The sequence below is a fragment of the Xenopus tropicalis genome, chromosome 4 (genome assembly GCF_000004195.4).
Source record: "Xenopus tropicalis strain Nigerian chromosome 4, UCB_Xtro_10.0, whole genome shotgun sequence".
NCBI lineage: Eukaryota > Metazoa > Chordata > Amphibia > Anura > Pipidae > Xenopus > Xenopus tropicalis.
In genome coordinates this window covers 75,029,227-75,052,763 of record NC_030680.2, presented here as the reverse complement: position 1 = coordinate 75,052,763, position 23,537 = coordinate 75,029,227, and the positions used below count along the sequence as shown (strand labels likewise).

At 41.5% G+C, this 23,537-nt stretch overlaps 1 protein-coding gene across 2 annotated transcripts in view; it reads right to left on the bottom strand.

Annotated features, from left to right (window-relative positions):
• The window catches only part of sf3b3 (splicing factor 3b subunit 3), a 41,008-nt gene that overhangs the window by 16,650 nt on the left and 821 nt on the right, over nucleotides 1-23,537 (bottom strand). For both annotated transcript variants that reach the window (XM_031900831.1, XM_002931659.5), the window contains exons 2-11: nucleotides 20,901-21,018; nucleotides 20,194-20,520; nucleotides 12,820-12,992; nucleotides 11,925-12,066; nucleotides 11,158-11,270; nucleotides 10,662-10,799; nucleotides 9,847-9,950; nucleotides 8,813-8,978; nucleotides 7,252-7,347; nucleotides 7,072-7,144 (exon numbers count right to left, since the gene is read on the bottom strand). In XM_031900831.1, the coding sequence (XP_031756691.1) occupies nucleotides 7,072-7,144; nucleotides 7,252-7,347; nucleotides 8,813-8,978; nucleotides 9,847-9,950; nucleotides 10,662-10,799; nucleotides 11,158-11,270; nucleotides 11,925-12,066; nucleotides 12,820-12,992; nucleotides 20,194-20,520; nucleotides 20,901-20,970 (1,402 nt within the window). In that variant the 5' untranslated portion in view covers nucleotides 20,971-21,018. The remainder of the gene's footprint in view (nucleotides 1-7,071; nucleotides 7,145-7,251; nucleotides 7,348-8,812; nucleotides 8,979-9,846; nucleotides 9,951-10,661; nucleotides 10,800-11,157; nucleotides 11,271-11,924; nucleotides 12,067-12,819; nucleotides 12,993-20,193; nucleotides 20,521-20,900; nucleotides 21,019-23,537) is intronic.

Here is a 23,537-nt window from a genome sequence, read left to right as displayed (position 1 = left end):
GCAAATTAGTAATTACATACCCTACGAAGGAGCACACACACACACACACACACACACGTCAATATCTAGGTCAGCATTCACTTATCCAGGTGAAAGCTCCTCTGGGTGTAGTCCATGCTTGTATGGAAAGGCCCAGCACTGTAAAAATCCCCAGAAGGTGATTTGAGAACAAACCTAACATTTCAACCAGCAGGATTTAAACATTAAACAGATGAATATGGCCTCAAGATAAAACAAAGTGACTGCTCTCACACATGTAAAAAATCAAATTAAATGCGTACAATATCCCCTGCCCTTATTTCCTTATATTTTACTGCATAAACCAGTTAAACTATTGGATTCTAAACATGCATGCTGCCTTTCATCACAAGTGTGCCTTTAGTGTTTGGGGTATACCCATTTGATTAAATGTACTACAAAGTCTCAAAAGCTCACTTTTGTTTTTAATCTAGGGATCTACGAATTCAGTAAGAATTGAGGCAAGATCCCACATAGCGGATTGTCCACTTTCCTTTGCCTGCAGATCAGTGTTCATGCTCCCTAACATATGCTCATAAAGCTCACTGCTTTCGCTCAATTGACAGGCTTAGGCCTCGGCCTGTGTGGAGCTACACAGAGTGGTGATCAGCCTGAAAATGCATGCTTCTGTGATTTTTGGGCTGATCTCGATTCGTGTACCTCCACAAAGGCTGAACCAAGGCCTGTGATGAGTGAGTGCCTGAAAGGGCATTTGCTTTCCTGCAACTGTACAAAGCAAATCAGAATCTTATAGGCGTTACATTTAACGAATAAAACATAAGGCATCTAATGTTGAAGGATAGATAGGTAATGGACACAATATTCTGAGTCAAACAATCCAAACGCACAGGCAATATTGTTCTTTAGGAAACTCCAAACACTTTCTTTTGTCTCTCTGGAGTGTCTTTAGCATACAGAACTACATTTCCACCCAGGTAACATTAGATTACTAGACGCCTTTAGCTCATAGGCAAAGTTCCATTTTAAATGTATTACAAAAATAAAAAAAACTTTAGGAAATTATCATTTATTATTTCTTAAATGTTGTGGCTTCACAGACAGCTACAGTTGCTAGACTTCAGAACCAATTATTAAAGGGTCTGATAAATATCAGATCTTGAATAGGGATGCAACGAATTCAGGATTTGATTTGGTATTTGGCTTTTTTTTGGAAGGATTCGGATTTGGCTGAATCCATGGTCCTGGGTGAACCGAATCCAAAATATCACATGACTTTTTGTCATGTTAACACGGAAGTGAAAAACTTTTCACCACCATTAGGATTCGGTTCGGTATTCGGCCGAATCCCTCACGGTGGATTCGGCGGAACCCGAAAAACTGGATTTGGTGCATCCCTAATCTTGAATTGATTTCTGATTTCTGATAAAAATGGGTCTGTCCTAAAAGCAGTTTGATTATGACAATGTCTGTAACTCTGTTTCAGCAAACTACTGTAACTGTTGTAAAAGGATGCTGCTCACCATTTGCTCAATCTCATTCCTAGACAAAATATCCATTAGTGCGTGTGCTAAACTTATCTTTGAAACAGAATATACAGCTGAGTGTATATACAAAGTGTTCGGCTTTAGACCCTAGCTATTTCATGAAGCAACTTTCCTATTGCAGAATGTAATGTGAGATGTAGCACAAGCCAATTTAATGGAGAACTAAGCCTTCATATCTCCACCCTCCAAGCACTCTTCCTTTATTACAACTGAAAAGTGTACAGTGAACCTGCTAAAAATAAGCAGCAGAGTTCACAGGCGCCATCTTCTTCCTCTTCCATGTATGAGCAATTAAAGCTGATCCTGGAGCTAGCTCTAACTGCGCTTGCTCCTCGTACAACAGGATCAGTATTGGGAGTAGAAGGCATCTGTGAACTCTGCATGTTTATGGCAGGTTTACATATAGGGACACTTTTCAGTGTAATAATTAACATAGCAGGGAGGCAGTGTGAAAGGAGGGGAGGGGCACCAGAGTGCTTTGGCACTGTGAGCGGTTTCTCATATTATGAAGTCATTTATAAACAACACAATACACAAGAGCCATAAATATCCAGTGAAATATATTCATATAAAAAAAAATAAAGATACATATAAAAAGTGCTCATTAATAAAGTTACAATTGCTGCTTAATTACAAGCATATCAAAAGCCTGACTGGCTGACTAGTTTTATACAGCGCATGAGAGACCAAGGCTTATATTTTGGAATTTTTTTTTTGTGATAAAGTGCATTACTAAGCACAAATTATAACAGATTACATCACTATGAAGTCATGGCTGAGAAAAACATAAAATAGCAAAAACATTTATAATAGCTGCTGTTATAGGGGTTGTTCACCTTTGAGTTAACTTTTAGTATGACGTAGAGAATAATATTCTAAGGCAATTTGCAATTGGTTTTAATTTTTTTTTTCTAAATTATTTCAGTTTTTGTTCAGAAACTCTCCAGTTTAGAATTTCAGCAGTTGTCTGGTTGCTAGGGGTCAAATTACCTTAGCAACCAGGGAGTGGTTTGAATGAGAGATGGGTATATCAATAGGAGAGGACCTAAACAGAAGGAGAAGTAATAAAAGTAACAGTAATAATACATGTACAGCCTCGCAGAACAATAGTTTTTTGGCTTCTGGGGTCAGTGATCCCTATTTGAAAGCTGGAAAGAGTTAAAAGAAGGCAGCAAATATTTAAAAATCTATTAAAACAAATAAATAAATAGGAAGACCAATTGAAAAGTTGCTTAAAACTGGCCTTTCTATAGCATATTAAAAGTTATTTTGAAGGTGAAACGCCCCTTTAAAGTTAAATTATATGAAATTACTATGAAAAACTATTTTTGTTTTAGAACAAACTATAAAAACAAATGCTGGATTATAAAAATAAAACGCAGGGTTAAGGTGGCCATACACAGGCTGATTTAAGCTGCCAATTTGAGTCGTTTAGACCAGCGCTTGCCCCCACTTTTGTGTGGCACCCTCATCTGTCTGGCTGCTGTGAATGCTTAGCTTTGTGTAAACTTTAAATTGTATCAGTACTGAGAGTAACAGTACCTGTATTGTTCACACCTGCAAGGCTTCAGACTCAGACTGTAGGTGCCAACATTCTTCACCTGTTGACACCTCAGACTGTAGAAGCAGTACTGCCTTTGTGCCACTGTACATAGTACAGTACAAAACATTCATGTTGGATTGGTCATGATCAGTTACTTGCATAGTCATGATGTGTTTCCCTGTCTCCTTTCCTAGACTGCCTGCACTGCGCTACTCTACCTGTATGTGCCATACTCTGCCCGCCCTGTTCTACTGTATCTGTGTGCGCCATACTCTGCCTGCCCTTTGCTGCCTAAGGGAGGTGAACCTGGCAGGGGTTTGTTCTGGGAGTTTGTTAGCATTTGGAAAAAGTTGTTAGGGGGTCCCTAACTTATGTGCTGTGGGGTTGCTGTTCAACCCCAGGAGAGGAGTCGCATATGGATTTAAGGGTATGTCTTAATATGACATAATACACTTTTCATATGAGTGACTGGCGATATCCCTGCAACGAGCAACAAATATGGGTTTTTTTTGGGTGCGCTACCACATTAATGTGGGTATAGTCTTAAAATCTCTTCTGATAACGTGGGTGTGGTTTAAAAAAAAAAATGGAGCGTTCAAAACTGGCTTCCACTCTGGGCCCTTCACCATGTAGGCCAGAAAAAATTTGGCCTTGATACCACAGAAAAAGAGCAGATCTTAATGTGTATGGCCCCCTTTACTCCTGAAAGACTTTTCATTATATGATCTACAGGCAGTATAAAAAATTGTGTTACATTTAATTTTTCAGGAAAGGTTTTAAGCAATTGGATGGTAGAAGTCACATCTTTTCATTTACATATCAGGGTGACCACAGACCATGAGTTACTGGCAACTTAGCCACCTACATCTACCCTTAATTACCGCATGCTTTCCAGGGTTTTAAAAAAAAAAAAAAACCAACCAACTCACTGCAACCACAGTCCTAAGAATTAATCCAGTGGTTCAATTACTTATTGGTATAAGGTGTTACTTGTAGCTACTTGGAAGCTACGTTGAAAGAGCCAAATAGCTGTAGATTGACATACACTTGTTTATAAAACAATTTCTAAGAGGCTAATTTTGGCTTTCAATTAATTCCCCCCAAGGAAGGGAAAGGTCTGCAAGCCCGTTCCAAAGCTGTAAACTAACTGATACAGTGCTGAAGGACGCAGCTTCGGAGTGTGGACAGAACATCCCAAATTGCAGGCACCATCAGTGAACGGTTCAAATACACACCTGCCTGTGTGGAGGGGGGTTATATCAGCACCTCCTCCACCACCAGCCACCTGTGGAAGAAAAAGAGAGGCTTGGTATTGGGAGTACATTTCACCAAGTACCAGCCAGAGTTAGTATTTTGTCAAAAATGACAGGATGAAATGAGATGCTTGGGAGGGACTAACTTCATTCAATACTGCCCTGACATTCCCCCCTAACACAGGCTTTTCCCTCAATACATTTTTTATTTTTGAAGAAAACTTTTGAAAAGCAGGCTTTGGTCTTTACACTAAATTTATAGGGCTCCCATCACATTCACACAAGATTACAAGCTTCACTGAGAAAGGGACCAAATAAAGTCCTGTATAAAACCTTGGCAGTTTTCTCTACTATAGAGAACTCTATTTAATGACAATTATCAACACTGTCCTAATTACACAAGATAACATGCTCTGGTTTGCTGGATCAACCCACTTTCTGGATTCTTGTTTCACCCTATAAGATGGCTACATTATTTTATAGAGAAGGTTGCAGCTAGCCAGCGAGATAATGACAATATTTATACTCTAAGTAATTGAGAGATAGCACTGAGGGAATATATTAAGTGATGTAAATAGAAATGCTATTATTTCCAGAAAAACTGCAATGACTTTAACAGCCAAGAATACATAATTCTGTTCTAAATGGTATGACTGCTGCCTGCTTTTGGATTACACAGAAGTCAAATGCAATACATTTGTAGAAAAAAGTTGTCTCCTTTCAAGTTTTAAGATGGTAAAATTTAAGGGAAAGTTGTGTGGATGCAAGTCCTTGATCACAGCATATTTGCCTCCTGATCAATGACTATACAAACAGTATACTTAACACATGCATAAAACTGTCAATAATTGTGCCTCTGTGGTTACTAGGTACTGCAACTGCAAGAGCTTAGATTTTAATCTTTTCAGGACTTACAGATCCCACAGGGAATGTAAGAAGTCAGCTGTACAATAAATTTAACTGACCCTTACATGGATTAACTTCAAAATGGACTCGAACATCATCAATCAATAAAATTGTAACTAGTTGCAATAAAGCATGGTAAAATAAAATATAAAATTTAAGGGCACATATACCTTGAGTTGTTACTTAAAGGAACAGTAACACCAAAAAAATGAAAGTGTATAAAAGTAATTACAATATAATGTACTGTTGCCCTGCACTGGTACAACTGGTGTGTTTGCTTCAGAATGACTACTATAGTTTATATAAATAAGCTGCTGTGTAGCCATGGGGGCATCCATTCAAACTGGAAAAAAGGAGAAAAGGCACAGGTTACATAGCAGATAACTAGTAGATAAGCCCCATATAAAGGTGATTTATCTGTTATTTGCTAAGTAAACTGTGCCTTTTCTCTTTTGAATGGCTGCCCCCATGACTACACAGCAGCTTGCTTATATAAACTATAGTAGTCTTTCTGAGGCAAACACACCAGTTATACCAGTGCAGGGCAACAGTACATTATATGGTAATTACTTTTATACACTTTCATTTTTTGGTGTTACTGTTCCTTTAAGCTAACAATTGTACTGCCTTCACTTTAAAGGAAAAGTAACACATTTTTTAAGTGAAAAAGCTATTCTACCTGTTAAAAATACCTGTTAAATACCTGTTAAATACCTGTTAAAACTTGGCTTCCTGTCAATTGAACTAAGGCGAAACGGCGAAGGAAGGAGCAGGCATCAACTATGCAAGGATCGATTGATCGAGCCTAGCCTTCCTTCTGTATAGGAAGGAGTCAGGCTAGACTTGATCAATCGATTGTCGCATAGTTGATGCCTGCTCCTTCCTTCTCCGTATAGGCTTAGTTCAATTGACAGGAAGCCAAGTTTTAACAGGTATTTTCTTTTAAAGCATTCAAAATACTAAGGGGTTTGCAGGATAGGGCAGTTATTGGTGCAGGGTAAAATAGCTTTTTCACTTAAAAAATTTTAGTGTTACTTTTCCTTTAACAGTCTTAGATTGCATAGCTTTGAGATCTAGTTTCTCAAAAAAAAACCCACAAACTCATCTCCCTTACTCACAAACTTTCCTGGATGTCTAGCAGAGTCCAGGGCATCCATTGGCTCTAATTAGCATTCTCTGGTTATTTCAGGAACTGAAAAGTAGCAGCAGAAGCCCCACTTCCAACATCCATGTCTTTCTACACCCTCCATTAAAGCAGTGGCTCTCATAGTATGCTACAGCTCTCCTGCTGTCATAACCACAACTCCTTTCAAACTTACATGGAGCAAATTGTGGTTTAATCACAGCCGGTGGGCCACCTCTAATTGTATACTGTATCCAGGTGCCCTTTAAGCTGTCAAAAAATACTATAAAAATACTGCTTTAGGGGAGCATACATGTTCCATAGGAGGCTGTTTTACAGAGTAGATACGTGCAAATAAGACAGCTTGGAATAAGATCAAATAGATTAAAATGTGGCCAAACAGATATTTATAGTTTGAAAAAACAAAAACTGCAGCTCAATTAACCACCAAGAGCAGAAACACAGTTTGATAGGGTTAGATGGGGCTTGGGCTGCTACTGCAAAGTTCTGGTTGCAACTGATCACCCAGCCTAGAAAGACCATTAATCTGCAGCTCTGATTTAATTAATAGTAAAATATTTATATATGGAATATAAAGGGGCAACACAATATGTCCCCATTAAACTAACTGTACTAACATCTTTACAGGGTAAATATTTTCCAACTACATGCACTGAGATTATGTTATTATTCCCAAAAGTGAAATCTTTGTGGGTTGAATACCTTCGATGTGCCTCCTAACAGTCCATACAGCGTTGGGATTACCAGGCAGCTCCGAAACAGCCATTTCAGACACCTAGTGCAGAAAAGTAGAATTTCAAGTAGTCAAAAATCTTGAAGTTGTTTTGTAAAATGTGCATTGCACTTGTTTATCTGAATAAATGCAGGTTATAATTAAGATACCTCAAGTCCATGCCTCAGGACCCGGAGAGATGATCGTGGCCCTCGACCACAAGCAACATATAGCTGGGGTGTGTCTTCATTTGCCAAGTCAGCAATCTATAGAAAAAAACATCAGATGTAAAATAAGAAAAATAAAAGGGATACCAGTCTGAATAAACAGAAAGCTGCACAAATTTGAAATAAATAACAAAAAGTTAAAAGTTACTCATTAAGTGCCTAAAAGATTTCTTGTGCAGGCATGACAACCAACCACATATTCATTTTTATTCTATGTTTATAAAGCAAAGTTACACAGCATGCTACAGAGATAATCAATTCTCAATTCCTGACCCAGTGAAGTTTACAATCTAGGGTCCCTTTCGCACACACACAAAAAAATGTCAACTTCATCTGGAGCCAATTAACTTGCAGAACAGTGGTGCCAGACAGCTCTGCTAATCACTAAGACACCAAGAGGTGGATTTATTAGCACTGAAGACAAACAGTACCAGTGAAGTTGCCCATAGCAACCAATCAGATCTTTGCTTTGTTTGCAAACTTGTAGGTGACCATTCAAATCTAACTGCTGATTGGTAGCTATGGGCAACAACACTGGTGATGTTTGTCTCCAATGTTAATAAATACACACCCAGGTATCTCAAGGACTGCCCTGCACCTAACTGACACTGATTTTGTTTTCCACAGGGATGGCCAAATAATATTGAGTTAATCTGAGATAAGTGGTTGCCTGCACTATTAAATCAGTCCAGAATGTGAGGAGAGTTCCTCATCTGTTGACACACCACCCATCAGCCTGTTTTAAAGGACATGTCAACTCCAAAAATAATTTTTTTGCCTAATAAAACATAATTCTAAGCAACTTTGCATTATACATTCATTACATATCTGTAATGGTTTGAGTTATTTGTATATATAACTGCTATTAAAAGCAGTGTCTGCCATTTCTATTCTCTGCCATTTGAAACAATGTAACATATGCCAGCAGATTTTACAGACCTGCCTTGCTGGAGAAGCCTGGCACTTGCAACATTGTTTAAAAAGTAACGACCAGGCGTTCAGCAAATGCTGCTTTGAATAGCAATTACATTTACAAATAAACATTTAAAGCTCTAATTTTTAATAAATTGATATTGTAAAGTTGATTTGAATTATTTTTTTGTTTTATTAGGCAAAAAAATATTTTTGGGAGATGACGTCCTTTAAATACCGGAATAGGACTTATTTATTTATACAAGCTGAGTTCCAACTCATTAAAGGGGTAGTTCTCTTTCATCTTAACTTTTTAGGTTTTTGCTTAGCAGCTCTCAGTTTGCGAGGTCAAATTTAGTTGTTTAGAATAGCCCATTCTATAAGACTAAAAGTTTACCTAATCCAATAATTTTCTGACTTCTAGTACTAGGGTTAAAGTTTATGTGAAGTGCTTTTGAGAGACATGTCTTCTACATTATTAACTAATTGACTTAAGCACACTGAGCTAGGGAAATATCTATAGTAACAAACAGAAGTTTAACAGCAGAGAACATGTATCTGTTACTGTTTTTCAGTTGGATGGTTAAAGTACCTGGCAGCTCATAATAGGGGAAAGGCTGTCTTGTTCATCAACAAGCACAAGATTCTTCAGAGGGCGTGGCTGAAAGAAAAAAGTGTCTCCTTCCTCAAGGGGCATAGCAGAGGAGAACTCTGGCTCATCATCATCATCACCCAAGTGAGCAATTTGGTAGAGGTAACTGGAAAGAAAGGATGGCAGGGAATAAAAGGTAGTGAGTGTAGGTGTTTCTCCATAGTTATGATGTGAATAAAGATCTTATAGAAAAAAAAAAAAAATCTACAAAAGCAAAATCTAAAGCTGATTCTCAAATAACTAGGTTTTTCTTACATTCTGTCAGCTAGCAATTTGGTCAAAAGAGAAAAGCAGCAGCCAATATACATTAGAAGGGAACTATACTTTACATGGTTGAAGGTTACAGGCTTCAGACATGCTTGTAGGGATTTTGGAAAAAGCCAGTAGCACGCTGAGCTAATGTTTGACTCTCCGATTTTATACAGCAAACAGGAACGTTTTCTCCCCCTGTTATTGAACCACTGAGACTTTGCTTGCTCAATATTAAGGAAATCGAAATGTATTCAAAGCAGATATTCACGGCGGCCGCCAAAATAACAAATAAAATACAACTCACAAAAGAATTTTAAATCCAAGCAGTTTATCAGATGTTTTATTGTCTCCATGTTTTACATCAGAGAAGAGACATGAAAAATCATCATTCTAGTTTGCAAGGATATGAATTTATTTTACCTCTGGGTTGTGTATGATTGTACATTTAATAAGAGGTTTTAACCAAGTTCAGCTACTTATTCCAACAAAACAAATATACAGGACTAGCTTATTATATATTGAAAAGCCTTTTCGTTAAAAACTGACCAATGGAACATGTTACTCAACTGAAAATGGAAGAATATGGCATGACCAAAAACTCAAGCTATTTAATTTATTAACCTATCGCATATTTCATTCTAAGTTTAGGAGACTGAATATTTAATTCTAAGTTTAGGTACCCTCACAGACAGTTGCAAGAGTTTGAGACATAAGGCACTTACTGGTTTCCAAATTCTGAGGCTACAAAGAGGAAGCCTGTTTTAAGCACACACATAGCTGCTGCTACTGGAACTGTGTCAAAGTATTTCAGGCGGATTTCTGTAACCTGAGAGCACATACAAAATATACATGTTACTAGCTGTAATCTATGGGGAGAAAGCATTTAGATATTGTGACACAACCTTTACATTTTTAAATTTCCTCGCGAGGCAACTTTTTAAAGCTGCAGTGGCACAGATGTTTTCCTACCAGAGATTTACATCCACACTGGTATGAAAGCATTCATAAAGATTAGTCTCCTTGTATGCCATCGTCCCTATAATCAAACCCGAAGTATATGGCTGAAGAATGCAGATAAGATAACTTAGTTGCTAACTAAATGGCACATGGGGTTCAAGTGCAAAAATGTATAGCATGTAACACTTTTGGAATATACAGCATACAATTTTTTTAGCAATAAACCAAAAAGTAAAAAAGCCCCACATTTTAACTGTAGGAACTGTAGACACGGTGGTTCAACTTAGGTCACATTGCTAACTGGAATGCATGCCTTTGCCTTAGTAATGTCATTTTCAAAAAAAAAAAAAAAAAAAAAACCTTTATAGATTTTTAGACTTACACTTATACACAGACAGCAAAATCTTTCTACACATCACTAGATAGCTTTCCAGATGCATCTCTCTACAGTCAGACTCACATGATATCATACTTTTAAATTTGAGCTTTATGCCTAATGGCTTTCAGAACAACAGATCCCATATCTGTTTACTTAAGGCAATTAAATCAATCACACAAGTGAATTTTAAAATAAACTTACCATGTCCTCATCAGTTTCTAGTGTAATCTTGAAAATATCTCCTTGTTCAGTTTGAGCCAAGAAAAAAAACATGGATTTGGTTTTGTGCGTAGCGGAGCAAACAAATATCATGCCACGCTCTGGATCATCCAAGTCGTTCTATTTAGTTGAGGGAAAAAGAAAAACACTGGGCTTGTTAGAGTCACTATTTCAAAAACTTGTAGATCTATATTCATAAGTAATGGTTGTCAGTTAGTTGCATTTTAAAGAGACAAGCAAAATTATAAACCTTAGTTTATATTTTAAAGAAATTACTAACCTTTAATCTTTCTTTTAACCTTAATCTTTTTTAGGACAAATACATGGGAGATTTTTACTTTACAGTAAAAAATCAGCACAATCGATACATAGGTATATCATACACCAAAACAGAGCAAGTGGAGAAAGTGCATGTTTAATGAAATAAGGTTCAGTGTGAGAATTTAACAAGTGTGCTGAAAGGACTGATCAAACTCACCCGTCTCCTAGGAATAGGACAGCGAATATCTGGTTGATCACCAAAATTTTTGTATGTGATGTAGTTTTCTGAACAAATAAGAACTCCACTAGGTCCATCTGATCCACCAGGTACTAGGTAAGGAAGAAAAGATATATTTACAACAAATATTTTTACTGCACCTTAAGCAGAATTGTTTTCAAGTCCAAGCAGCTGATCAGATGCATTTTTTGTTCTCTTCATATTTTATCTCAGAGAAGAGACATGAAAACTCATCACTTTGTTGCATGGATAGACAAATTTGTATGTAACATATACCTAAAAATACCTATAAAGAGTTATATGTTCCATATTCCATGAAACAATGTTGTATCAATGTAACTTTAAAACACACTGTAAGGTAGTAAACACCTAGTTCCACCACACCAGTATTTACCAAAGCAGATACTTTTATCATGTGTATAACATTTTACAAATTCATTTACATTGGTGTATTATAAAAACAGAGGACATGTTTTTACGTCGCCACGCGACCAAAAATAGTTCATAGCATTTAAATTATATTTGCAGTAAGATTTCTAAAGACGATTAACTTTTTAATCACTGGCATCTAGTTCTCGGCTGATCTTTTGGTCCCCATTCTGTACCTTAACCATTGGGGTGCCTACCCCTGGAAATCTAAACTAAAGTTGCCCACATCAAATGGAGCACAGGACATTAAGACATCAACTTCCTTTTTAAACGTAAGTTGCCTACTAAAGTTCTTATATTAATTCCCCCATATTAACCTGTAATTAAGAAGTTTCCATGCTCCTCCAAGGGCTCACTGTACTTCCGAACAACGTGGTTTAGTCCCAGGTCTAACTCATAAAATGTCAATGTCTGTTGCGTGTTGGCTGCAGCTTCTCCAGTTGGATCATTATCAGCTTCCTAAGCACAAATTTCCAAGCCAAAACAAAATTAGTAAATATTTAACACAAATGTTCCCTTTTAATAAGCAAGAATTCGATTAACAGGAGAAAATCTGGTAATGCTCTATAAAGCCAAGTGTCAGAGTTATTCCTTTTCTCCACTGTGGGTCAGAGAAGAGACATGAAAACTCATCATTCTGTCTTCTAAGCATCCCCCATGCAAGAATCCTCATGGAGGTCACAAATTGTAGCTCAAATTATTCCAGTTAAGAACCCTACAGAAAGGATCTTATTATCACTGCTTGCAAAGATAAACTGCATGCAGTAATACATTTGGAAAGGCTAAAAAATTGTGCCAAGCGGTAATAGTTCCCTCTCAGACCATAACACAGTCCCCGGAAACGGGAGAAAGACACTTATGTCAGAAAACAATATTTTCTAATTAAAGCTAATCACAGGTAAGGGCCTATTCATGAGCCATCATGTTATTTATCATCATCACTTAGATATAAAAGTTGACATCTCTATATTCCATATAACAGCCACAAATTTAAGAGTTACTTAAATTTGGTTGGGACAAAATGCTAAAAACCTTTCTAAACCTTTATTTGCACACCAGATTTTTAAATGGGAGATTTACTTTGCAAAAATTATTATTACAAAATATATATGTAGAATAAACAAACCACTAAAACAATAATTGTAATGTAATCAAGAATAACAAAGCCTTAACCTACGTTGCATCAAATACCAATGAAAGTTAAAACCTTACCTCATAATCCATCTCCAGGCAAGCAAACATAGGGTTTTCAAAGCCCACATCGACTCCTACAACATGGTACACTAGAGTGTTAGCCTTGTGTGCTTCCAGTGGTGAAGAGATTGTGAGTCGAGCTGCTGCGTCTCTGTTTAGAATATAGACTAATTTCTGTTTCTCAATTGCACCTGTGAAAAGTTGAAAATCAGATTTAAGAATGTTACATGCCAAGAACACATGGGCACAGGAAAGGCAAAACAGTACATTGTGTAGGTTTGGGAAGATCAACTCATAAGCAGCAGGGCACTGGAGTGAAGTATAGAAACTATGAATGTCATTTCCATACATTTTCTTAAATCATAAATAATAAGTTTGCAGTATAAGATATCCCAATGCTTACTTGAAAATTTATATTAAAAGGAACAGTAACACCAAAAAAAGGAGATTTTGTGTTACTCACCGTTAAATCTCTTTCTCCTCAATGGCTTGGGGGACACAGGGACAGTGGGTATAGCTCCACCTGCAGGAGGCAGGACACTAGGAAGGTAATAAAAAAAAAAGAATGCTCCTCCCTCTCCAGCTATACCCCACAGCGCAGCCAACTGAAGCTCAGTTTTGACTAACAAAGAGGTAACTAGAGTAACCAATATAATCATAAAAGTGTAACCTAATAACATGGCAAAGGCGCAAAGAGGATTCCGCTTCCGGGGGAGGGAAGCCCTGTGTCCCCCAAGCCATTGAGGAGAAAGAGATTTAACGGTGAGTAACACAAAATCTCCTTTTCTCTCACAATAGCTTGGGGGACACAGGGACAGTGGGGACATACCAAAGCAGTCCCCTAAACTTAATAAGAGGTGGGCAGGAAGCGGAGTCGAAGCTAGACTGCCGCTGCTTGCAGCACCTTGCGTCCAAAGCGTGCGTCAGATGCGGCAAGGGCGTCAAATTTGTAGAACTTAACGAAGGAGTGAATGGAGGTCCACGTGGCAGCTTTGCACAGCTGCTCAGCTGAGGCCTGGTTTCTGAACGCCCAAGAGGTACTGACAGATCTGGTGGAATGGCCCTTGATCAATTGAGGGGCCTGTTTTCCTTTGGCTATGTATGCTCTTCGAATAGTCTCTCTGAGCCACCGGGAGATGGTGGACTTAGAGGCAGATTGCCCGAGACGGGCGCCCGTGGGAATGACCAGGAGGGCATCAGACTTGCGGGTTTCCTCCGTGCGGTGGACGTAGTATTTGAGAGCACGTACTGCATCCAATGAGTGGAGAGCGACTTCCTTCGGCGATTTAGGATTGGGGCAGAAGGAGGGAATGGTCAGTTCCTGGTTAATGTGGAACTTGGTCACCACCTTGGGAAGGAAAGACGGTACGGTACGCAGTACCGCCTTGTCCAGGTGGAAGATGAGAAAGGGGGACTTGCAAGAGAGGGCGCTCAGCTCGGACACGCGTCGGGCTGATGAGATAGCCAGGAGGAAGGCCACCTTTCGGGTGAGCCAAGTGAGAGAGATGGAGGCGAGGGGCTCAAAGGGGGGCTCCTGTAGTGCCCTTAGGACTAGGTTAAGGTCCCAGGGGGCGCAGGGATACCGAAAGGGAGGTCTGATGTGCGTGACGCCCTGCACAAACGTCCTGATGTCTGGCAGGAGGGCAAGGCGCTCCTGAAAGAGAACCGAGAGTGCCGATATTTGAGCCTTGAGGGAACCCAGGGCGAGGCCCCTGTCAAGGCCGGCTTGAAGGAAGCTCAGTATGGCTGGAATCGAGACAGTCCCGGTAGATTCTCCAGACCCTGTGGTAGGCCTGGGAGGAGACAGGCTTCCGCGCCGCTAGAAGAGTTTTGATAACGGGTTCTGAGAAGCCTTTTCTCCGAAGAATCAGGGATTCAGTAGCCACGCCGTCAAATGCAGAGAGCTTGGGTTTGGGTGGAGGAAGGGACCCTGGGACAGAATGTCCGGATCCTGAGGTAGATGCCACGGTTCTTCTTGAGACAGAGACAGAAGGTCTGAGAACCAAGTCCGGCGCGGCCAGTAGGGGGCGACGAGGATGGTCCACACCCCTTCCCGTTTGATCTTTTTGATGACTCGAGGAAGCATGGGCAATGGGGGAAAGATGTATGCCAGGCTGAACGCCCATGGTGTCGTCATGGCGTCCGTTGCCTCTGCCCGAGGATCCCTCGATCGCGCCAGGTATCGAGGTAGTTTGTGGTTTATTCGGGAGGCCATGAGGTCCACCTCTGGTGTGCCCCACCTCTGTGTGAGTGTCTGGAACACGCTGGTCTTGAGGGACCACTCCCCCGGGTCCATCGTTTGCCGGCTGAGATAGTCGGCCTCCCAGTTTTCCACACTGGGAATGTAGATGGCCGAGAGAAGGGTGCGATGACGTTCCGCCCATCTGAGGATGTGACTGGTCTCCGTGAAGGCTTGATGGCTCCGTGTCCCGCCCTGGTGGTTGATATAGGCCACTGCGGTGGCATTGTCCGTTTGAACGCGGATCGACTGGCCATTGAGGAGAGTCTGCCAGTGGACCAGTGCGAGGCGGATGGCCCGAAGTTCGAGAATGTTGATGGGGAGCAGGGATTCCGTATGGGACCAGGAGCCCTGGGCTATCCGTCCCTCCAGGACTGCTCCCCAGCCGGATAGGCTGGCATCGGTCGTGAGGATGCGCCAGGTAGGATCTGCGAGGGAACGGCCGCGTGTGAGATTGGCGGTGTTGAGCCACCATCGCAGGGACGCCCTGGTCTTTGTGGAGAGCGTAGTCTGTTGGGAGAGGCTCCTGTTCCTGTGCCACACCGAGAGAATGTTCCATTGAAGGAGTCGGAGGTGAAATTGAGCAAACGGGACGGCCTCGATGGAGGAGACCATCGATCCGAGTACCTTCATGCAGAACCGGAGAGATGGTTGAGGTAGTGAGAGAAGCAGCCGGACCAGGGCCTGGATGCGAAGCACCTTCTCTTGGGGAAGGAAGAGTCTCTGAGCTCTGGTGTCGAACGTCAGTCCTAGGAATGTCATCACCTGGTTCGGGCGAAGTGATGATTTGGCAAGATTTATCTTCCAGCCGAAGTCCTGTAGGATGCCCATGGACAGTCGGAGGTGCTCCTCCGCTGTCTGGAAGCACGGGGCTTTTATAAGCAGGTCGTCCAAGTAGGGGGTGATAGAGACCCCCTTGGACCTGATGACTGCTGCAGTGACCGCCATGATCTTCGTGAAGACGCGTGGGGCTGAAGAAAGGCCGAACGGCAGGGCCGTGAATTGGAAATGGAGGTTGCGGTAGGCAAAGCGCAAGTATCTCTGATGGCGAGGGGAGATGGGGACGTGAAGATAGGCATCTTTTACGTCCAGCGCGGTGAGGAATTCCTGTGGTCCCATGGCCGCTATGACCGATCGCAGAGATTCCATCTTGAATTTGGTGTAGCGGATAAATTTGTTTATGCCCTTGAGATCGAGGATAGGTCGGAAGGACCCGTCCTTCTTGGGGACGAGGAATAGGTTGGAATAATATCCCTGAAATCTCTCTGCCTGAGGCACCGGAGATATTACTGCGGCGGCCCGAAGGTCTAGGATTGCCGTCTGAAATGCCTGGAGTAGGCGTGGGTCCCCGGGAGTGCGGGACATGAAGAAACGGTGGGGAGGGGGGGCTGTGAACTCGAGGTGGTAACCTCGTGTTATGACCTCGCAGACCCAAGAGTCTTGGGCATGAGTCTGCCACTGTGCACGGAAAAGCTGCAACCTTCCTCCTACTGGAGCTTGCAGCAAGGAGGGGGACCGATAATCAGGCAGAGGTAGACTTGTCCGTCTGTTTGTGAGCAGGTTTCCGGGGTTGCCAGGCGGAGCGGGGCTTGTTGTTGAATTTGCCGCGGGAGGAAGAAGATTGAGAGGAATCGGATGGTTTGGAGGATCTGTATCCGGAACCGCGAAAAAATCTTCCCCTGCGAAAGGAAGGCCGGGACTTGTTCTGTGGGAGGAGGGTACTTTTCCCACCTGTGGCCTGGCTTATGATTTTGTCCAATTCAGGACCGAAAAGTAGTTTGCCCTTAAAGGGAAGGGAAGTCAGAGATTTTTTGGAAGAAAGGTCCGCAGACCAAAGTTTAAGCCAAAGTGATCTGCGAGCGGCCACAGTGAGGGCCGAGGATCTGCAGGTTAGTTGGGCAGCGTCGAGGGTTGCTTCGCAGATAAAGGAGTTCGCTTCTTTGATCTGGGACACCATGGGGATCAGTTCCTGTCTAGGAACTCCAGAGAGGATGCTGTCCAACAGTGTTTGGGACCAGGACTGAATTGCCCTGCTGACCCAGGCAGCGGCGAAGGTAGGGCGCAAGGCTGTCCCAGAAGCCGAAAAGGCAGAGCGCAGGAACCCCTCCATTTTTTTGTCCATCGCGTCCTTAAAGGAGGACGCATCAGGGACAGGAAGGGCCGTGTTTTTGGAAAGGCGCGACACTGGAGCATCAACGACCGGGGGGGAAGACCATGTGTCAATGGTTTCCTGCGGAAAGGGGTAGAGACGTTGGAAACGTCTGTTGGACTGGGATCGCCTCTCAGGGTTATCCCATTCAGACTGCACAATATTATCTAATTGTGCATGTGAGGGAAAGCAAACAGATTGTTTCTTGTGCCTCTTAAATAGAAGTTTGGAGGCGTCAGAGGGATTGGTGGAATCCCCTAGATTGAGAGTTTCTATAACCGAGGTAATAAGTGCCTCAATTTCCTCAGAAGAAGATTTAGGTAGATCTTCGCCTAAGGCATCTGAATCCCCAGAAAGCTCACCCTCACTTAAGGATGCATCTGGTAGAGCAGGAGAATCTGCCATGAAAGGAGTGTCGCTCTCCTCATCAGATGAAGGAGGTGCATGACGCTTGTGTGAAGTGGATTTAGGAGCGTCTAGCTTTGCCAATAGTTTGTTAAGGGAATCCGCGAGTCTGGGAATGCCGCTAGAAAGTTGGAGGGCCCAGTCAGGGGCAAGCTGGCTAGTGGCAGGGGGACCCGGTGGGACCTGGTCTGGTGGCTGAGGAGTACCAGAGCCTGAGGGCTGAGCAGAGTCCAAGGCCATTGGCTGAGAAGCTGCTAAGGCTGTTACAGAGGGCCTGCATGCCTCACAAACAGGCTCATTGTGCCCAGTGGGCAGACGCTTCTTGCATTTGGCACAGGCCAGGAACTTTATATTAGCCAAAGAGGCTGGGCCCCGGGGGAACAACTGCTGTTTGCTGCCCTCCGCCATATTTGCCTAAAAATGCCCCAGGAAGACTGCGCTGCAGGTTGTACTAAAGAGGGGAGAGAGAGGGTGGAAGCCTACCTACAGGCCGAGCAATACCCGCTGTCAGAGAGAGAGTCGCAAGCCGGCAATGCTGGTTCTCCCCCGGAGCTGCGCCACGATGTAGAGCGGAAGGCGCGAAAGGAAGCACAGGAGGGCTGGCGGCAATGACGGAGGGCGCGAGCAGGAAGTATTAGCCAATGAGCGCGTAAGGCTGAGCGCGCCCATTTTTAAATGCGGAAGTGAGGGCCCCCGGCGCTTCGGGTTAGTATACCCGGTTGGCCGGTTGGGAGGGGGGAACCTGGAAGTCCCGCCAGCGCCGCTCCTGTCCTGGTAGAAAGGGAGGCGCTTACTTACCCGTGCAGCCCGGATCAGGACTGAGCGCTCCCTTGGCTAGCCGTCTATCCCTCAGAGAGGGTAGGAATGTTGCCAGATGGCCCGCGCCGAAGCGACTTAGTGGCCCCAAGGGGAATCCAGCGGTGGGGGGAGGATGTGAATAGGACCTACTGCTTGAGGTCTAGATCAGCCCCCCCCAGGTGTCCAGGCTAATCCTGGACTTTCTGAACCTAGATGCAGGCAGACTAAGCCTGGTCCTACCTCCTAACACTAGGAGAAAAAACTGAGCTTCAGTTGGCTGCGCTGTGGGGTATAGCTGGAGAGGGAGGAGCATTCTTTTTTTTTTATTACCTTCCTAGTGTCCTGCCTCCTGCAGGTGGAGCTATACCCACTGTCCCTGTGTCCCCCAAGCTATTGTGAGAGAAATGAAAGTGTATAAAAGTAACTAAAACGTAATGTGCTGCTGCCCTGCACTGGTAAAAGTTGTGTGTTACTTCAGAAAGCCATTCAAAGGAGAAAAGGCACAGGCACATAGCAGATAACAGATAAAACACTATTGTACAATACAGAACTTATCTGTTATCTGCAATGTAACCTGTGCCTTTTTTCCAGCTTGAATGGCTTGCCCCCATGGCTACACAGCAGCTTATTATATAAATTATAGTAGTGTTACTGTAGCAAACACACCGAGGTACCTAATTTTACCTAAGAAAACTTGAAAAACTTTTTGACTCGAGTATAGGGTGGGAAATGCAGCAGCTACTGCTAAGTTTCAATAATCAAAATAAATACCAATAAAATTACATTAAATGAGGCATCAATGGGGTATATGTTTTTAAATATTTATTTTAAACAAAAACAGTAAACTAGCTCTGTGAGTGAAGAAGAGGGTCAACAAAAACAATATGGTATCAACAATGATAACTTAAAGAGTACTACCCTCTTAGTTCAATCAGCAACAAAGCTAAAAACACAAAGAGGTAAAATCCTTCAAAACTATATAGTTTATATAGAATATAAAGTGCAATGTCTAGTGCAGAATAGGACAGGTGAGGATGGTAGATGAAGATGAATTTGGGAGAGGGCCAGGGCACTGGAGGGTCTGGTTGCAGGTGGCCTAATTTGCACAGAGGACAGAGGGTGCTAGTCTGGAGGGACCCATGGCACCCGACTCGAGTATAAGCCGAGGGTGACTTTTTCAGCACATTTTAGGTGCTGAAAAACTAGGCTTATACTCGAGTATATACAGTAAGTTACATTTTTAATTTTACACTGAAAAACTGCTTGGAATGACATTTTCTTTAATTACACAAATACTACATTGGCATAAATGTAAACAAATTTAGAAACACACTGTATATGAATGTTACCTCCTGTCCTGAACAATCTAACATATTTTATAGCAAAGTTGTCAACCCTGTTTTATAATAGACTAAAGTACACATACCAGCAGAATGGTAGCATGCTTCATGTAATTAACAAATGCTTGTTTTCTATAAAGAAATAATATGCTTCACGCTTTATAAAGAACAAGAAAATCTACATTCAGCTTGCATTAGCATTCCTTTATTTGTTATATAGCATCGACACAAGATATTGTTTGTGTGGTACAATAGGTGTAACAGTTAGACTGCACAGAAATATGCAATCAAATTCAAAACATAGTTTAATAGTATCAAACATATAGCCAAGTGTCAGAGTTATTCATTTTCTCCACTGTCTATGTCAGAGAAGAGACATGAAAGCTCATCATTTTGTTCTGTATATAAAATTGAATTACAATTATGTTAATACAAAAAAGAAAAAAACAATTAAAACATACTTATCATTACAGCTCTGCCTTTGGGATCCACAGCAATAAACTGACCAGGCACAATTCTCCGACACCCACTCTTTCCAAAGGTTTCTTGGTGGATCTTTTCAAACATGTTCTTAGAAGGATGGTACTCCAGGATGATAATGCGCCCTGAGTCACTGCCTACTACAATATAATCCTTTGTACCACCAGTCAAACGGAATGCCATAAGAGAGCGTATAACACCAAACACCTCCACAGTCAGAAGCGTATGCACTTTGCCAGTATTTGCATCAGGTCGAAGCAACTCTATAATTTTCCCACGTGAAACCACAATTTCCTGCAATTTAGTTCCTGTTTGGCAAATATGACAGATTAAAAAAAGGAAAAAAAAAAAGTTAACTTTTAATCAACAGCATGATTTCAGCTTTTATTACCTTTTAAAATTAATACATAAACTGGCAAAATAAAATGTAAATATATTAACAGATAGGAAACCATGAGAAATTTTTTTTTTATATAGGCAGTTCCCTCAGTTCTGTTACTTTCATAATCATTTTAAAACATCAAGCAAACTGCCAGCTCACACACATTATAATATATATATATATATATATATATATATATATATATATATATATATACATACATACACATATACATATTTCATGCTATTAAACGGTAACAGGGTTTATTCAGGCTACTCCAATACTTTTTGCTCATCCCAAACTCACCTGAAAAGTTGCCATGAATGGCAAAGCTGATGCCTGTTGCCCTCTGCAGGGTAATATTGTAAAGAAACATGATGAAATAAGGAGGTGAGATTCACACAGAAGGATATCAAACACAAAGCTGTAAGAAAAAATTAAAATAAGTATTAGTGTCAATCCAAAAATAGGAACACATTAAAATTTCTAATTTGTCTTAAAACGTCCTGTTGTACATGCAGGATGACTGATGCACAGACACATTAAACTGCCAAAAACATATAAATTACATTATTCCAACAGATTCTAATGTTTCAGAGGTGCACAGCCCATGCTCAATCCAGATGTTCTTCCTATTGCAATTTCAGTTATTCAGTTTAGTTATTTCATTTAGTTCTTTTCACCTATGAAACTCTTTAAAGTATGGCCTAAAGGTTTGTTCTTCACATATTATACCCTTTTTGTAAACATGCATATACTTTAGTTCTAATCTTGGCTCTAACGAAACAGGATATTTAACTGCAAAAGCATTGTAGCTGGCCATCTTCAGAAATTTTGCTATTAATGGTTTTATTAATAAACATACACCGGAAAAAAGAATTTGGCGTTCCCTGTTAAATTGTTCCATAAAATTAAACACATTGAATCCCTTTTATATTATAGCACATCGATGGACAGACATTACCAACGTGGGACTGAAATATCAGGGCCTTCCATTGGTAATTTTAAGGTGAAGTGGAAAATTAAACTTAAAGGAGAAGGAAAGTCAAAGTCACTTGGGGGTGCCAAAATGTTAGGCACCCCCAAGTGACTTCAATAGCCTACCTTGTACCCCGGGCTGGTGCCCCTGTTCAGAGAGAACAGCACCAGCCCAGGGTAGCTGCCAGCGCTTCCTCCTTCGCTGCGCACATGCACAGTAGAGTGAAAAGCCGAACTTTAACAGAGAAGTCGGCTTTTCACTCTATTGCGCATGCGCCGGCCCGGACAATCAGCAGCAGCGTGAGTAGGAAGGAGGAAGCACTCCCGACAGGTACCCCGGGCTGGTGCTGTTTTCTCCTAACGGGGGCACCAGCCCGGGGTACAAGGTAAGCGATTAAAGTCACTTGGGGGTGCCTAACATTTTGGCACCCCCAAGTGCCTTTGCCTTTCCTTCTCCTTTAAGTGCATTACACAAAATAAAGGCAAATTTGGCATTTAAATACATGCCACAAATTTCCCAAACCATTTAATTAAAAAATTTTAATAAAAATAAATAAAAATCTGAATAGTGAGAGCTACCTTAGCTGAAATTCAAAACTGGAGAGCTAAATCATTCAAAATTCACAAAATATGAAAAGAAGACCGGATGAAAACTGCCTTAGTATGATGCAGACTGTGATGTTAGTTAATTTAAAGGTGAACTACGACACATTTGCAAATCTTCTAAAACACCAAATGAGTGTTCAGCCAAATCAGACCTTAAAGTTGGAATTTCAGTAGCATCAAAAAAGCAAAAAACTTAAGCATGAAACCCAATGCCATTGCTTATGGTTGTTGTTTCAGGATGCATTCCTCTTATCTAGAGCTGAGGGGGTCTTCAAAATGTTTTTGGGGAGGACTGAGACAGGTTGGATACATCACCAGAAGGGGCTTGCCCTGGTGGCTCTGATTCGTCAAAATCGTAATAAATTCATAGTGGAAATTTGTTTAGAATCATGGTTTTCATTTATTAGGCAAACATTTGTTTTAGGTTGACATGTCCTTTAAACTCTCATGAAGATTGTCACTGCCTCCCTCTACCCATCTTCTCTCTTTCTCACTGTTAGTCTCGGTCTTCTACTTCAATCCCTCTTCAGTGTAAGTGTAAGACTTTTTTTTTTTTTTCCTCCTCTCCTTATGTACAGTTCTTTCCTCCTTTCCAAATGCACATTTCAATCCCTTGTATCCACGTATAGCATTATTGTATTTTTCCCTCCCTCATCTGCCATTAACTCCCTGATATCCCTATCTCTGTGTACCATTTTATCCTGTACCCCATACCTAGGTGCTTTTTTCTGCTTCTTCATCCCACTGCCACACGTGCCATTATCTACTTTTTCTTCTGGGAAGAAATTCCTTTAGGCACTTAGAAAAGTCCCATTTACATGGGTTTATCCTATAGACTAATGCTGACCCACTGGGTTTTCAATGCAGAAGCCAGGATAATAGCTGATCAGATTCCCAACTACAGACCGGTTTTGCCCTTCTTGAGGCTCATCAGTGTAGTGCAGGGTTTTCTGATCAGTTTAGGTAGAGCCAGGAGTGGGGATACACAGACAAGTCAAATGGGTTGAGGAGACCGCCTCATATGTATACAAATAAGTCATAAGAGGATTTTGGGAAGAAATTCCTTTAGGCTCTTAGAAAAGTCCCATTTACATGGGTTTATCCTATAGGCTAATGCTGACCCACTGGGTTTTCAATGCAAACTACACTGATGAGCCCCAAGAAGGGCGAAACCAGTCTGTAGTTGGGAATCTGATCAACTATTATCCTGGCTTTTGCATTGAAAACCCAGTGGGTAAGCTTTAGTCTATAGGATAAACCCATGTAAATGGGACTTTTCTAAGAGCCTAAAGGAATTTCTTCCCAGAATCCTGTTATGACTTATTTGCAAACATATGAGGCGGTCTCAACCCTTTCAGC